The sequence below is a fragment of the Molossus molossus genome, unplaced genomic scaffold (genome assembly GCF_014108415.1).
Source record: "Molossus molossus isolate mMolMol1 unplaced genomic scaffold, mMolMol1.p scaffold_m16_p_13, whole genome shotgun sequence".
Classification (NCBI taxonomy): Eukaryota; Metazoa; Chordata; class Mammalia; order Chiroptera; family Molossidae; genus Molossus; species Molossus molossus.
In genome coordinates, this window is record NW_023425348.1 from 20,257,714 (window position 1) to 20,275,628 (window position 17,915).

The window sequence follows — 17,915 nt, forward strand, 5'->3', positions numbered from 1 at the left end:
TGTTTGATGTGAATAACATCAAAAAGGACTTAATATTTGTAATTAGGAAGTTATGTTTATAATAAGTAGTATGTTTGGTATTAATCAGTAAAAATATTTTGGTAATAGGACAACTTAATTTGCATATATAAATGACTTGTTTTGCTGACAAGATATATCACGGTTGATTGTTCTCCATATTAATAATCTTGTTCATATAAAAATCAATAGTTTCAACAACATGCAAATAATAGGATTGTCAGCCTATAACTTAAAATATAAATTCTTCATAAGGCACTGTTATAGTTTTATTTAAAAAATCAGAAGTGATATTTACAGTAGAAACTCCAAGGGAAATGGTATTCACTCACCCATCTAGAATTTTTCATATTTTAAATTCAATCCTTGGGTCAAGTTAGACTCCTAGAAAATGTCATATTTAGGTCGCATTTACTTAGCTCTCACAGGATTACCTGCACTAATTTTAAAATTAATAGTATTATGCGTTTGACTTTTATTGAAGATCTCTAGTTCAAACAGCCATAGGAAACTCCATATTCGTTTGTTGTTGACTGTTAGTAGGGATATGTCCAATATGAACTTCAAGGTCCACTACAGAAGATCCTGAATGGGAAATGTCTTTTAAATAGTATACCTCAAACAAAATCATAATCTATATAAAATGAGATCTACATAACATCCTTTTTTCCTTTCTACCATGTCTTCCAGGAAGCTCAGATCTAAATAAGATATTTAAACACAGGTAACTGTATTAGTCTTTATGATTAGAATACTTGCTTCCTCTATCCATGGATCTAATTTACTTTTCTTTTTTCTTTCTTAATGTATATTTAAATAATGTTTTTTTGTGAATAATCTCAGTTTTTCCCCCACAGTTGACTATATAGCAACTAATTATAGTACAGCAAGCTCCTAGCATAGAGATTCTAAGGCTGCTTCACAATGGCTTTGGATATATTTATATTTCTGTTGTGGGACATAGTTTACAGCAAGAGCACAGTCCTTTAAGAACATTGTTTTCCAAGCAAGTGTCCAACTTCAATAAAGATTTTTACTAATCATGTACTTACATTCGTTTGTTCACTGTACTTGTGTCCTACAGTTCCAGGGTTTTGTATTTTTTGCTCTAAAAGATTTCTCTGTTTATTTTCAACAATTCGTTTTCTTCTCATAACAGTAGAATCTTAAACAAATGCCAGCACAATATCAAATTGATACAAGTAATCAGTATATATCCAACACAAACTTCAAAATTACCTTCAAATATTACAGAAAACTCTGTTTCATTCAGTCAGCAAACTTTTTGTTTTACATACTATTCTCTTAATATGTACTATGCATGGCACAGTTACAATGATGAATTAAACAAAATCTCTGTTGGGTTCAGGCCAAATAGCCCATTTGGTTAGAGCGTTATTCCCACATGCCAAGGTTGTGGGTTCATTCCAGTCAGGGCACATACAAAAAGGAACCAATACCCCAGCCGGTGTGGCTCAGTGGTTGAGCATTGACTCATGTACCAAGATACCAAGAGGCTGCCGGTTCAATTTCCAGTCAGGGCACATGCAGGGGGTTGCAGGCTGATCCCCGGTTGGGGAGGGGGAGCGTGCAGAAGGCAGCTGATTGATGTTCTTTCTCTCACTCTTTCTCTCTCCCTTCTTCTCTCTCTAAAAATGAGTAAAGAAAAATATTTTTTAAGAAAAGGAACCAATAAATGCAACAACAAATTGATGTTTCTCTCTCTCCCTCTTCCTCTCACTCTCAAATCAATAAATTGAAAAAATTATATAAAAAAGAATCAACCAATGCATGCATAAATCAGTGGAACAATAAACTTTATCTCCCTTCCTTCCTTTCTAAAAAATTAATTAAAAAAATTTAAAAATATACCTGCTTTTGAGGTGTTTTTAGTTCAGAGCAGTGACTTTCAAAGTGTGGTGCCAACACCAAAATAAATCACTGCTGTGCAGAAAGAACATATTACAATTGTACTTTCTATTTATGATCTAAAACTTAATAATTAAACTTTATACTATGTCATACAGTTGACCCTTGGGCAACTCGAGGTGGGGGGCTTTTAGTGGTGCTGACCACCCACACAGTTGAAAATCCTGTATAATTTAACTTGGTCCGGGGCACATGCACATGTGAATTTCTAACCTTGGCCAGGTCAGTCATATATGGTTAACACTGCTTCCATTGTCAGTCTGCAAGGTAAATGGTCATATACTAAACACAGAAACAAAGTTATCTTGGAGCAAGAGTAGAGAGTCTAAGTGTGTGAGGTTGGCAGTGTTATTCATTAGTGCACTTTTGCTTTCTTCAAACCTCAGTGCAAACCTTCAGTCAAACCTCAGTTCTCAAACATTTCCCATCTTGAATGTTATCTCTTAACTTCCATATTACTGCCCTAAACCTCTCATTCCAAGAAACCAAAATCCATCACTCTTATGGTTTAACCTTTCCCTAAGCCTCTCATTCCAGAAAACCAAAACCCATCACTCCAGTCAGGCTGAACAGAATGATGGACTACCCTAACCCACCCCAAACTGCAAACGGTCGCTTGACAAGAAAAACAAGTTTCAGGAGACCCCAGCCCCTGACCAATCAAGAACTCAGGAGACCCCAGGTGCGAGCAATCAAAGATGACCATGTCTCGTCTCCTCGGCTGAATGACTAACCCTCAGGCCTGAGTTTAAAAATCCCTAGTCTGTAGAAGCCCGTTGCTATTTTCTCCTTAGAGGTAGCCTGGCCGGTCTTTTCCCCAATAAACCTGCACTTCTGGAGACCCTGCACTGCCTCGTTCCACCTCTTTCTTACATTGAACAATTCAGTTCTCCACCAAGCTGTTCATGGAAAAAAATGTCTCCATTGTGGATTAAAACTTCGGTTCTCAACCTGACAACCATTTCATGCTGATACATCAGCATGACAAAAAGCATCTCTCAGGTCACAAAGGAGAGAATGGACCTTTATGAGTCAGTTTACAGCTAAACCTTGCCTTGTTAACATCTGAGCAAATTACTCCGTGAATGAATAAATATATATGTATGTGTGTAAATAATTTTGTTGTTGTTGTTGTTGTTGGAGGTGGTGGTGAAATGGATGATTAGCACAATTTTAAAAACACAAAGAGGCCATCAAGAATGCTGATGTCGGTAAGGGTGTGAAAGAAACAATGATCATGGGCAACTAAAGAGGTAGAAAAGCTCTTGTTGAATGGGATAAAGGAAAGCATAAGGTGACAGCAATTCGGAGACAGTGATAAGAGAAAAAGCAAAGTTGCCAAATACTGACCTCCTAGGGGTGGTTTGATAAATTTAAGAAAATAAGTGTTTGTTTAGAGATTAAACAGTGCATTAGACATGTGCTGTATGTAAGAAAGGTTAAAACAGGGAATCATTTGGGGATCTGGAACAAATTAATCCAATTTACATTATTTCTAATGGGAAAAAATGATTTGCTTTTGAACAAATTGCTTTTTTTTTTTATCCTCACCCGAGGACATTTTTCGATATTTTGTTCAGATAGAGTGGGAAGGAGAGAGAGAGAGAGAGAAACATCAACGTGAAAGGGACATATCGAGTGGTCACCATCCACACGGACCAACCAGAGCCGGGGACAAACTGCAACCGAGGTACGCACCCTTAGTGGGAACCAAACCCAGGTCTCTCCAGACTGCAGGCCAGCGTTCCAACCGTTGAGCCAGACCGGCCAGGGCTGAACAAATTGCTTCTTGAACAAGCCTTCTGGAACAAATTAAGTTCGACAACTGAGGTTCCACTGTACTAAATTTTATGTGTGCTTTAGTTAAGTGGATCATGAATATCTTGTAGTATCTGAATGAGTCCTCACAAAATGAGAAAGGGCTTCCATTACATGTGTTAATCCTCACATGAAAATATTTTTTCCGATTCATTGTTAGAGTGGAAGGGAGGGAGAGATGGGAAGGGGGGAGGAGGGAGAGAGAGGGAGAAAGGGAGGGAGGAAGGAGAGAGAGAAACATCAGTGTGAAAGAAGCACATACATTGGTTGCCTCCTGCATGCATGCCAACCAGGGCCAGGGAGTGAACCTGTAACCCAGGTATGTATCCTTGATGGGAATTCAACCCTGACCCTTTGGTGCACTGGCTGACGCTTTAACCGCTGAGCCACACAGGTCAGGCCTAATGTTTTATTATTTGAGGTGAGTGGTGGGGACATGAATACTTATATTATTTTTCTATGCTTTTTGTATAAATAATTAATATATAATCTTGCAAAATCACAGATCAAAGATAATATAAATAATGTAAGTACAACTGACACATCTCTTATTCTCATTACAAACACTTTGCCACATAATGACAATGACTAGTATAACTATGTTTATAACAAAGTTAGGATTACAAATAGTTACCCAAAATAATCATAATAATAATTCGTCCTAAATGCATATTGTGTCTGGAGGTATTACCTAATGATGATATATGAAATGAAGTCATCATAATTGATAAGACAATAGAAACTAAGTTTTCAGAGGATTATTGATAATATATGATAGAAAAAGTATTTTATATACAGTAAAATTATTAAAAAATTTTTTTTTTCTTTATTGATTCTTAGAGAGAGAGGAAGGAAGAGGGAGAAAGAGAAACATCAATGAGAGAGAATACTGACTGGCTGCCTCCTGCATGCCCCCCACTGGGAATTTGGCCCACAACCTGGGCATGTGTCTTGACCAGGAATAAATGGGTGATCTCTTGGGGCATGGGTCGATGCTCAACCACTGAGCCACACCAGCTGAGCAATAAAATTATTTTATAATTATGTTAAAGTGTATTATTTATAAATACAAAATTTCAAAATTATTTTAAAAGTCTGTACTTCATGTTCAACTCATTGTGTAAAAATTTCTCTTTCTGGTCCTGGCCATCATTGCTCAGTGGTTAAAGCGTTGGCCCACATTGGAGGGTTGTAGGTTTGATTTCTGATCAAGGGCACATGCCTGGATTGTAGGCTTGGTCCCTGGCACAGTGAGGATGCATGAAGAAGGCAACCAATTGATGTGTCTCACTCATATCAATGTTTCTCTCTCTCTCTCCTCATCCTTATTCCCTCCATTCAACCCTCTCTAAATGGAAAAACTATCCTCAGATGAGAACTAACAAAAACAAATAAAAAAATTTCTATTTCTGCTTAAATTGTTTAATGTACATTAGTACAGTAATACATGTGAATGACATATATATCTGTGCTTAAAATTTTATTAATAGTGGTACAACAAAAAAATTTTGGTGTCTTTTAGTTTAAAAAATTTAAGTGGCCAATTACAGTAAAATGAATACACATAAGTTACATGTAGAGCTATAAACAGAATTAAGTGAAAGTACAGAGGATAGAATATCTTTGTAAGAATCAAGAAAGGTTTCAGAGCTCTCGCTGGTGTGGTTCCATGGTTAGAGCATCAATTCACAAAGTAAAGGGTCACAGGTTTGATTCTTGGTCAAGGGCATGTACCTGGGTTGCAGGTTAGATTCCCAACCTTGGTTGAGGTATGTGAGAGAGGCAAACAATTGATGTGCCCCTCTGACATCAATGTTTCTCTCTCTCCCTCTCCCTTCCACTCTCTCTCACAATCAAAGAAAAAAAATATCCTTGGGTGAAGATTAATAAGTTTTTTAACCAAAAAAAAAAAAAAAGGTTTCAGAGAAGGTTATACCTGACCTTGGTTTTAAAGGAGGAGTAGGCAATGGGCAAAAACTAAGGGCATTTCCCTTAAGAACAGGAACAAGATAGAGATGCCCACTTTCACCACTCTTATTGAACATAGTACTGGAAGTCTTAGCCACAGCAATCAGGAAGAAAAAATAAAAGAGATCCAAATTGGAAAGGAGAAAGTGAAACTCTCATTATTCAGAGATGACATAATATTATACATAGAATACCCTAAAGACTCCATCAAAAATCTACTAGACTTAATAAATGACTTTGGCAAAGTAGCAGGATACAAAATTAACGTCAAGAAATCAACAGCATTTTTATACACCAATGATGAACTCACAGAAATAGAAACTAAAAAAATCCCATTTACCATCACGACAAAAAAATGAAGATACCTAGGAATAAACTTAACCAAAGAAGTAGTGGACCTATTTGCAGAAAACTATAGGACACTAAAAAGAAATAGAAGAAGATATAAAAAAGTGGAAGCACATACCTTGTTCATGGATTGGAAGAATTAACATAATTAAAATGTCCATACTACCCAAAGCAATCTATAGATTCAATGTAATCCCCATCAAAATACCAACGTTCTGTGACATATTTCACAGAACTAGAACAAATACTTCAAAAGTTTATATTGAACCAAAAAAGACCCTGAATAGCTACAGCAATCTTGCAAAAGAAGAACAAAGTAGGCAGGATCACAATACCGGATATCAGGTTGTACTACAAAGCTACTATTATCAAAACAGCCTGGTACTGGCACAAGAACAGGCACATAGATCAATGGAAGAGAACAGAGAACCCAGAAATTGACCCAAAACATTATACTGAATTAATATTCGACAAAGGTGGCAAGAGCATACAATGGAGTAAAGATAGCCTCTTTAATAAATGGTGTTGGGAAAATTAGACAGCTACATGCAAAAAGTAAAACTAGACCATCAACTTACATCATTTACAAGAATAAATTCAAAATGGATAAAAGACATTAATGTGACTCATGAATCCATAAAAATCCTAGAAGAAAATGTAGGCAACAAAATTTCAGACATCATGCAGCAGAATTTTCACTGATACATCACCTAAGGCAACAGAAACAAAGGGGAAAATGAACACATGGGACTACATCAAACTCAAAAGCTTCTGCACAGCAAAAGAAGCAACCATCAAAATGGAAAGGCAACCCACTGTATGGGAGAGCATAACTGCCAATGATACATCAGATAAGGGGTTAATTTCCAAAATATATAGAGTGTGCTCATACAACTCAACAAAAGGAAGACAAAGAACCCAATTAAAAAATGGGCAGAGAAACGAAATAGACACCTCTCCAAAAAGGACATACAAATGGCCAGAGGACATATGAAAAAATGCTCAACATCACTAATCATGAGAGAGATACAAATGAAAACAATGATGAGGTATCACTTCATACCTGACAGAATGGCCGTTATCAACAAATCATCAAACAACAAGTGCTGGTGAGGGTGTGGAGAAAAGGGGACTCTAGTACATTGCTGGTGGGAATGCAGACTGGTGCAGCCACTATGGAAAACAATATGGTGTTACCTCAAAAAATTAAAAATTGAACTGCCACTTAACCCAGTGATCCCACTTCAAGGAATATACCCTAAGAAGCCTGAAACATCAGTCAGAAAGAATATGTGTACCCCCATGTTCGTAGCAGCACTATTTACAATAGCTAAGATCTGGAAACAGCCCAAGTGTCCATCAGTAGACGAATGGATAAAAAAGCGGTGGTACATATACACAATGGAGTACTATGCAGCTGTAAGAAAGAAAGATCTCTTATCGTTTGAGACAACATGGAGGGATCTGGAGAGTATTATCTTAAGCGAAACAGGCTAAGCAGAGAAAGACAAATATCACATTATCTCACTTATCTGCGGATTATAATGAATAAAACAAACTGATGAACAAAATAGACCCAGAGACATAGAAGTAGGGACAGACTGACAAACCTCAGAAGAGGGGGTAGGGAAGAGGGAAGAGATAAACCACTGAACTTATATGCATGGACATAGAGAACAAACCTGGGGATGTGGTGGGGGGTTGGGACGGGGAGGAGGTTTTCAATGGGGGAGAAAGGAGAAATATCTGTAACAAAAATAAATTAATAAAAATAATTAAAATAAAAGGAGGAGTATGTTTCTAAAGTAAAAGGACTTTTTGAATCAAAAAGAGCATTATGTAACAATGATGAATATGTTAGAAGTGTTTGGGGGCTGAATGGTAGAAAATTCAATTGGTCTGGGGCATAGAACATGAATATGTATGCAAGCACACAAATGTTTTGGGAAGTATGTGGAAGTACGTGTATGAGTGCTTTTGTGATAAAAGTTCAGGTAGGAGAAAAAAAAATATTTAGCCCTGAAAATATGTACTGGAGAACATGAGTTTGAATATTAAATCTAATTTATGTTACTATAGCTAATATATATATATATTTTTTTTCTATATGTAGCTATATATGTATATATTTATATGCATATACTATAACTATACATATAAAACTATAACTATATATCACTATAATCTATATAACAATTAAGACACAAAGCTTTCAACTTCATAATTCTAGCTAATAGTTGTTGAGAATTATAATTGCCCAGGCTGTTCTAAGGCTATAGGCACCATTACCATCACTATTTTTATAGATAAATTAAGGCATAGGAGAGGATAAATAAATTGCCTAGGGTCACAGGGCCAGTCAAGGGGAAAAGCTGGGACTTAGCTTCAAACTGTTAAGTCCCTAAAATCTAAAATTCTAGCTCTTGCCCTGGTCGGTTTGGCTCAGAGGTTAGAGCGTTGGCCCGTGGACCAATGAGTTGCGGGTTTGATTCCAGTCAAGGGCATGTACCTTGGTTGCGGTTTGTCCCCGCCCTGGTGGGGTCATGTGGATGGGAACCAGTTGATGTGGCTCTGTCACATCGATGTTTGTCTCTCTCTCTCCCTCCCTCCAACTCTGTTTGATAATAAGTAGAAAAATATCCTTGGGTAAGGAATTAAAAAAAAAATTGTAGCTCTTACCTCCCATGCTAGTAACTTTCCTTCTAATTTGACTGTGTCTCACAGAAAGAGATATACTTTGTATTGTGATCCAGGATACATATACAGTTTTGTAAAATGCATTTACCCTTACAATATATGACATACTCTGGTAGTTTCTATTCTAGAAATTCTGATTCTAAAATTATATTTCATTGAAAAATTCTGGTTACCACTCATTAAGTCCATTTCACAATCCACTAATAAGCCATGACCTATAGTTTAGAAAGCACTGTATTATGTTTATTCCCACCCAGAAGGATATGCTAAATGCTAAGTAAGCTAAATGCCAGATATACTTACTAAATATAGTTTCTAGTAATATCATTTGAACAGCAATAAAGTTTCTAGAATGTTTTCTATTCTTAGAATTATATTCCCCTAAATCTTGTGAAATCCGTATTTTTGCATTTTTGAAGAGGTTTAAAAACACCTTAAATGAACATTAACTTGGCCATATAACTGCTGTATCAAGAATTTTTCCCTTCCTTCGGCCTGTCCCTAAATCTTCTAGAGGCAAGCTCTACCAGTACTTTCGTACTTCCTTGATTCATTACATTATTATTGTTATTATTATTTTTAAAGTTCCCTCATTTAGATAAACTAAGGTGTGGTTGATGGAGTTTTTTTTTTTTAAATCCTTACCCAAGGACATGCTTAGAGAGAGGAAAGGGGGTGGGGGTGAGAGAGAGAGAGAAACTGATCAGTCGCCTTCTGCATGCACCAACTAGGAAAGTGAACCCTCAACCCAGGCATGTGCCTTGAGCGGGAATCAAACTAGTAACCTTTCTGTGCACAGGACGATGTTCAACCAACTGAGTTATTCCAGCTGGGCCACAATTATTTGTTTTTCTACTTTACTGTTCTTTGTGTAGATGTTCAGTTTTATGGATTGTACATTACTGATCCTAGGAACAGATAAAGTGTATGCTTAAAACGGTTTATGTATTGTTCCATTCACATACATGCACTTAAATACTATCTACTAATTAATATAGTAGCTGAAAAACTTGGTATATTTGCAAATTGATACAATTTGCACTGGCATATCTGGCCAAATTTCTAGTCTCCTATAAAAAATTCTATATATGATAGATTTACTACCAAACTCAAAATAAAGCTGTATCTTAATTGTTTTAATGCCAATTTTCCCGAGGACTGAGGCGAGATCTTTACATGCTTACTGACCATTTGGCCACCTTCTTTTATGGAAAGCTTATTTAAATATTTTTGCTTTAAAAAATAATGGTGTGATGGTCTTTTTGATGTGTCACCTATTCTACAGGCCCCACTTACTCAATCTAACACTAATGTGGGTATTGCTGTGCAGATATTTTGTAGATGTTATTAAAATCCAAAATCAGGTTGCTTTAAGTAAGGGAGATTACCCTAGATAATCTGTGTGTACCTGATTCAATCAGTTCAAAAGCTGGACTGAAGCTTCCTTGAGAGAATAAAAATTTCTGTCTGCGAATAGCAGTTTTAGTCTACCCCTATGAGTTCTGGCCTGCCCCTTCCCACATGCCTTCTCTAAAATTTCAGACTTGCCTAGACAGCCCCCATTTTCACATAAACCAATCCCTTGCAATAAACCTTAATACATCTTTTTCTTTTTTTGGTTAATCCTCATCCAAGGACATTTTTACATTTATCTTCAGATAGAGTGGGAGGGAGGGGGAGAAAGAGAAATATCAGTGTGAGACACATCGATTGGTTGCCTCCTGCACAACCCTGACCACAGCTGGGAACTGAACCACAACTGAGGTACATGCCCTTGACCAAAATTGAACCTGTGACTCTGGTCCATGGGCCAACGCTCTAACTGCTGAACCAAATCGGCCAGGGCTTTTTTTTTTTTTGGAGAGAGTGGCAGGTAGGGAGGGAGAGAAACAATGATGTGAGAAAAACACATTGATTTTTTGCCTCCCACACAACTGGGGATCAAACCTGCAAACAAGGTATAAGTCATTGACCAGAATCAAACCTGTGACCCTTTGGTATGCAGGCCAATGCTCCAACAACTGAGCCAAACCAGCCAGGGCAAACCTTAATATATCTTATTGGTTCTGCTTCTCTGGTTGAACCCTAACATAATTGGGTTGTCTTTTTTTTTTTTATCCTCACCTGAGGACATTTTTTTTTTTTTGGTTCAGGTACAGTGGAAGGGAGAGAGAGAGAGAGAGAGAGAGAGAGAGAGAGAGAGAGAGACATCGATGTGAAAGGGACACATCGAGTGGCTGCCACCCGCACGACCGACCAGGGCTGGGGACAAACTGCAACCAAGGTACATGCCCTTAGCGGGATCCGAACCCGGGTCTCTCGGGACCGTAGGCTGATGCTCTAACTGCTGAGCCAAACCGGCCAGGGCGGGTTGTCTTTTTCTTATTAATTTTAGGAATTCTTTATGTATTTGGGATATGACCTCTTAGTATTATACGTTATAAATATCTACTCTCACTCCACGGACTTCAATATCTTATTTAACAAAATTGATTTTTTTCTTTTTATTGATTTTAGAGAGAAAGGAAGGGAGAGGGGAGAGAGAAACATTGATGAGAGAGAACACTGACTGGCTGTCTCCTACATGTCCCCCTCTGGGGATTTGGCCCACAACTTGGGCCTGTGCCCTGACCAGGAATCAAACCAGTGACCTCTTGGTGAATGGATCGACGCTCAACCACTGAGCCACATCGGCTGGGTGCCTTTCAATATCTTAATGGTATTTTTAGAAGAAAAAATTTTCTAATTTTAATGTACAATTTATCAATCTTGTCTTTAATGCTTAGTGTTATTATGTCTGGGTAAGAAACCTCTGCCCATTCTAAATCTATATTATCTTCTAGAAGCATTTCTTTTTCATTTTCCATATTTATATCTACAGTTTACCTGGAATTGATTTTTATGTATGGTGTGAGTTAAGGCTCATTTTACTAATACCATATGATCATCAAAATGATTCAGCACTATTTAATGAAAAGACAAGTTTTTTTCCTCCCAGCTATGCAGTAACATATGGGTTCCTAGTCCATTCCTTCAGAGGAAAGTAGCTTCATGAGGCATCAACCAGCTACAAGGGCAATGACATTCTGTACAGAAATAATTTCCAAAAATATTTAAAGGAATGCTATAATTTTTTTCTCCATATGAAAACAATATATATAACAAACAGTAGAACGGCCACTCTTTTGGAAACGGGATGGAAGGGTTTGGCACACCTATCATTAGCTTATTACAATTCAATTTAACAAACATTTAAAAGAAAAATATAGGAAAGTATTACAACAAAGTTTATTCATCTATTTAGAATAACAATATTTTTATCTTGGTTATTTTGATAGACATTTTGACTATAATATTGGGGTAATGACAGAATGACATGGGATAAGAATTAGACTATTCTTTGTCCTCCCTCTTTTAAACTAACAAGAAAAGTCATGGAGAAAATGGGGACTAGCAAAGTTTCTAACTTTAGATGAGCAAAGGTTGGGTAATTCTCTAAAAACTTTAGCTATTGGATAGACAAGGGTATAATACTAAGAAAGATAAGTTGTTATTATTTGACATTACTATCTATAAGGTATACATTACTATACCCTAATAAGAATTTCACATGAATTTAAAAAGTTGTACATTTTATCTATAAAAATATATAAATTTATTCTTACCAGCAGCCTTTTCATTTTGACCCAGAATATTATGCTGTCTTTTCCACGAGGGAACATATTTTTCTTTAGTAGATCTAAAAGCCGCAGAGTGATGATTTTCTTCATAAACAGGACATCTTTGGGTGCAATATAATGTCCCATCCTGCTGGGCAATGATTTGAGTGCCGTTTGAATGATTTATTTTTGCTAAAGTTTGGCACTCAGAAGAACAATATGATAGAGATGGCATCACAGTGACTGAGTCAGAACAAACATGTGAGAATGGAAGACTCCTTTCTTTATTCCACTGATTCAACTTGTGTTCTGTTAGAAGCACATGTTTTGAACTAATATAGTTGTTTGTAATAACGTTTTGAGAATTTTTAGGCATTTCTGATTGACACTGAGACACCTGTATATTTTTATCACTACTAATATCTGGTGGAGGTTTAGGAGGATGAGGTACAATTAATTTACCCTGAGCTTGTGACAATGTGTTGGCTTTGCCTGCAGACTGTGCTCGAATGACAGTGCCTTTTCTGTTTGGATACAGAAACCCTGATTGGACTTGAGCAGATTTTGTGCTAATACCCTTTGCTCTACCTCTTTGTAGATTAGCTTTCTGAGTTTCAGAATCACCATGATGTACAGGAGCTTTACTTTCTTCTCTTTTTGAGGCTGGCCAGGCTTGTTTAGCATTGTTAAAATCTGAAGGTATAAAACAGTTCAAAGACACATGGTTTGTTCCAAATCCTCCTAAATTAACATTTTCAGAGATAGAATCATCCTTGGGCTTTGTTCTATTAGCAGAATTTACAGCACAAGCAGGGACCCTAATTATGTTGCTGGCAACACCACTATTAGTTTGAATGTGGAATGGTTGAGACCACTGTTGATATATTTCTGGTCCATTCTCCAGTGAATGATTATCTTCAGTTTCATCAAACCACCTTAGTTTTTTAATAGTCTTTGGAATTTCTACACTTTTCCCTTTTTCTTTTGTTAATTCAATACTATCTCTGATAGCTCCTGCTTTTTGATTTCCTAACTTAAAACCTTGATTTATAACTGGTGTCTTATAATAATCATGTTTGTAGTATTTAGATTCTTTCTTTAAAATGCTTTTAAGAAACCTAACACTGCTCTCATGAATATTATATTTCATTTTCTTGTGCTGACCAACTAAGTCATAATTAGAACTTATATTAGATGATGATATTTCAGTAATCTTCTGTTTTTTATCTTTTGAATCAGAGTTGTGAGGTACATAGGCAGCTGGAAAAGTGTCTGTAAATAAAGGTAAGTCTTCGTTATTGGAATTAAAATATTTTATCTTTTCATCCTTAACATCTTTCAATTCCCCTAACTTATCAGAACACTGCACTGGGTTGGTTTCTTTTATATGTATACTGTTCTTTGGTAAAGGTTCAGCTGATTGTATATTAGATGACAAAATTAAAGATGTTGCCACAGGTAAAAATGAAGTAGGATTTGAAGTAGTTTTATTTTCTTGAGTTAATTCAGAATATTTAATTTGGTCTGAAGTTGTAGCCATTTCTTGGGTTAGAGAATCTGGAGTGTTACAGGCTTTGCTGAATTTTAATGTTGGGCTCTCAGTAACTAATGGTCTCTCTTTTTTGAATGCCCCAGAAGAGGAGTCAACTGTCCTCACAGTGCTAGTTTCAGAGGCCTTTTTGCTGTTTTTATCATGTACAGATATGGGTGGACTACATACAAAGGCTACTAAGTTATTAGTAGTATTTGTGGCTCTTTCCGCAGTTCTACATAGAGCAGATGGATTTTGTTCTTTACTATTAGAACATTCACGTGAAGGTAGACTATTAGGTTTACTTAAAATATCTGAGAAAGGTGTGACAGGTTGAGTATTTGGATCATCTAAATTTACTAGCCAATTATTTATATGTTGAGTTTTAGAGAATAAAAGGTTATCTTCATCTAAGCAGCTTAGATTAGTTGATTGTAGATTTATGGATTTGGGCAAAATAGAATTCTGCTGAATTGATGTTGAAGGCTCCTTGTTAGTAAGTGTTAAATAGATTTCTTCATGTTCTCCAGCCTCAAGACTGTCTATACTTGAGAGGGTTTCAGAATTTGTTATCTGATTAACTTCATTACAAAATTTCTGAAAGAAAAAAGAACAAAGTTTTATAGTTTAGACATTTTGTAAATGCCAAAATTTATGATTCAACACATTGTTATTGTTGCTCCTTGGCACATCAAATACAGTAAAATGTCTATAAACATATCTATATCCCTGGAGTAGTCCTCAGAGTGATAAAGAGGGAGCTAGCAAAAGACTTTAATAATAAAGTTGTAGCCTTAATTTCTATGTCTAAAGTAACTACCCAATTATTCTAACCACAGTTATAGCTTAGAAAATAATTTGGTTATTGCTAATCCATTTAGAATATGAAGGTTCTTTAAGGTTTCATAACAGCATGTGAGATTCTTAAAAAGTTATTAACAAATGGTATTTTTTCCTGAAACAGTCACTGGACTTGAATGAAGCTCCTAAAGCTCTATGACCCTACCGTGAATTTCCTGTAGGAAGGTCTACATCTTTTTGTAAACATTAATGTCATGGTCTACACAGTAGAGTTCTCAACCCTGGCTGCATGTTTGAATTATATAAAGGAGTCTTGCTGATTTAATACTATGATGGGGTCCATGTTTTGATATTACTTTTTATTTAAAAATTCTCCAGGTAATTCTAATGTGGACTTAGGGGTGAGAACTTGATTTAAAAAAGTTTTTATTGATTTTTTTAGAGAGAGAGGAAAAGAGAGAAAGATAGAAACATCTATGTGAAAGAGAAAGTTTTAAAATACATTTTATTGAAGATACTTATCTATAATAAAATGCACCTATTTTAAATGTATAGATCAACTATTCACCCATAAACACCATACCAAACAATATATAGAACCTTTCCATTTGCCAAAAGTTCTCTCATACTTCTTTGCAGTCAGTCCCTACCACTAACCACTAATTTGCCTTCTGTTGCTATAGATCTGAGTTTTCATCTCATGTAATTTTCCTTCTGCCTGAAAAACTTCCTGTAGCATTTCTCGTAGTGCAGATGTTGCGGGAGTGCTGTTGCGTTAAGTTGTTTATTGGAAAATGCCTATTTCACCTTAATTTCAGAAGGATAGTTTAGTTGGATACAGGATTCTCAGTTGGTCATTTTTTCACAATTTTAAAAATATTTCATTGTCATCTGGCTTGAAATTAGCGGTCCACCTTATTTTTGTTCACATCCATTTAATGTATCTTTTTCTCTTCAGGCTTAATTTGACTTTGATGTGCCTTCGTGGTGTGTGTGCATGTCTGTGTATATGTACGCATATATGTGCACACATGTACAAGCTTATCCTTCTTGGAGTTTGTTGAGTTTCTTGGATCTGTAGGTTTATAATTTTATTAAATTTGAAACATTTTTAGTTACTGTTTCTTTAAAATTTCCTTCTCATCTTTGAATTTTATTTAAATATATGTTATATTGCTTCTGTTTCATAGGTCAGTAATGTTCTATTCATTTATTTCCAGTCTTTTTCTCTCAATGATTCAATTGATAATTTTTTATTGCCATGTCTTCGAGTCCACTAATCTTTTTGTCTGTTATGCCAACACTGTTAAGTCCATCCAATAAAATTTTCATTTCAAATATTATGCTTTCAGATCTAGAAGATATTATAGTTTCTTTAAAATATCCTTTTTCATTATGTTCATTTTTAATTTAATTCCTTGAAAATGTTTACCAAAATGGTTTTTATTCCTGCTTGTTAATTCCATCTTCTCTGTCATTTCTGCATCTGATTATATTGACTAATTGTTTTTCTAGTTATGGGCTATATTTTCCTATAAGTTGTGATTACATGTTGAATATTGCTAGCATTATGTTGTGCATCTTCTTTAAGAGAGTGCTAAGTTTTTTTTTGACAGGCAGTTGGGTAACTTGTGGACTGTTTTGAGGCTTAACCAGAGAATATGTCTAGGTAAAAAGGGCTTATCTCATTTGTTTTCCCTTTATTATTTTCAAGATCATATTCTGTACTGCCTATTCTGTAATGTCTAAAAACATTTGTTTCATAAATTTTATTCAAAATTACAGTTGTTCATGGCAGGAAGGCACTTCATCATAGCCAGAAGTCTCCTACTTTGTTTTTTAACCCTGCCACTATTGTTTAGTTATTGAATGAATCAGGCCAAGGTTATGAATTTAATCTTGATTTCAGCCTACTAGGAAATCTGATAGATATGTGTAATTACTTATGAAAAATAAAGTACATGACATTTTGGGAAAATCTGTTGAAATCCCACTCATTGGTGGGAAAATAATATGCCCTGGCCTGTTTGGCTCAGCAATTAGAGCACTGGCCTGTGGATCAATGAGTCTCGGGTTCAGTTTTGGTCAAGGGCACGTACCTTGGTTGTAGTTCATCCCCAGCCCTGGTTAGGTTGTGCAGGAGGCAACCAATTGATGTGTCTCTTTCACATTGATGTTTCTCTCTCCCCCTCCCACTCTATCTGAAGATAAACGGAATAATATCCTCGGGTGAGGGTTAAAAAAAAACATAACAAAGTAAGTGTCTAAGGGATAGAACATAGGGGAAAAAATTCAAAAGAATGTTCATGAAAATGTTATAAAATTAAAATTTCGGTGTCCATAAAGTCCTATTGGAAAAAAAAAAAAGAGAGAGATAGAATATAAACCATTTCTTACTAATTGTACCCCCTTTTTATTAAGAACCTAATGTCTACCACATGCATTTTAATTTTTAAGCTGCATTTTATAATTCAGTCTCTAATAGTGACACTTATATTACACTGTACTTTCAAATAGCTTTCATGTTTGTCAGAAAATAACATTCATAAAGCATATTTTTCTAAATATGAGATGGAGAAAGAAGAATAGAGGAAGCAGAGGAAAGATGAAGAAAATGCAAGGGAAAAAACTAAAATTATTTTTCTAGTATCTATGATGAATTTATGCTGATTCACCCACATTCTCTTTCATGGCCTATCCTTGGCAAATGGCATACATTTCTTTAGTGGAGAACACTGCAAAGATGGACAGAATTATTGCTAGATCTTAAAATATTAATACCACATTTATAGTTTCATACTTGCAAACTACGTAGATGCTGATCTTCTAGGAGTTTCTGAGTTTCCACTAATTTAAGCTGGAATGCATCTTTGTTAGTAGCCAAGTTTGTCTTGCTATTTTCCTTTATTTCTTTATCACAATTGATTTTGGATAAAATATGTTTCTGATGCTTCTGGTCATTTTTTGATAGCAATGAAGGCAAGGCATTATCTATAGCTCTGTGAACCAAGCATAAAAAACAAACAAACAAAAAAACGCTTAGTACATTTCAATAAAGTTAACTTCTTTCTATATACATATAAATAACACATTCATGTAGTGTATGTAGGTGTGTCCAGATAATCACATATAAGGATATTGGAGAA

The 17,915-nt window shown here is 35.7% G+C and overlaps 1 protein-coding gene across 1 annotated transcript in view; it reads right to left on the minus strand.

The window, feature by feature from the left end:
- CEP126 (centrosomal protein 126) overlaps positions 1–17,915 on the minus strand; it is a 78,799-nt gene that overhangs the window by 18,668 nt on the left and 42,216 nt on the right. Inside the window, exons 5-7 of the mRNA XM_036258719.1 lie at positions 17,570–17,768; positions 12,444–14,565; positions 1,071–1,183 (exon numbers count right to left, since the gene is read on the minus strand). Coding sequence (XP_036114612.1) covers positions 1,071–1,183; positions 12,444–14,565; positions 17,570–17,768 — 2,434 coding nt within the window. The remainder of the gene's footprint in view (positions 1–1,070; positions 1,184–12,443; positions 14,566–17,569; positions 17,769–17,915) is intronic.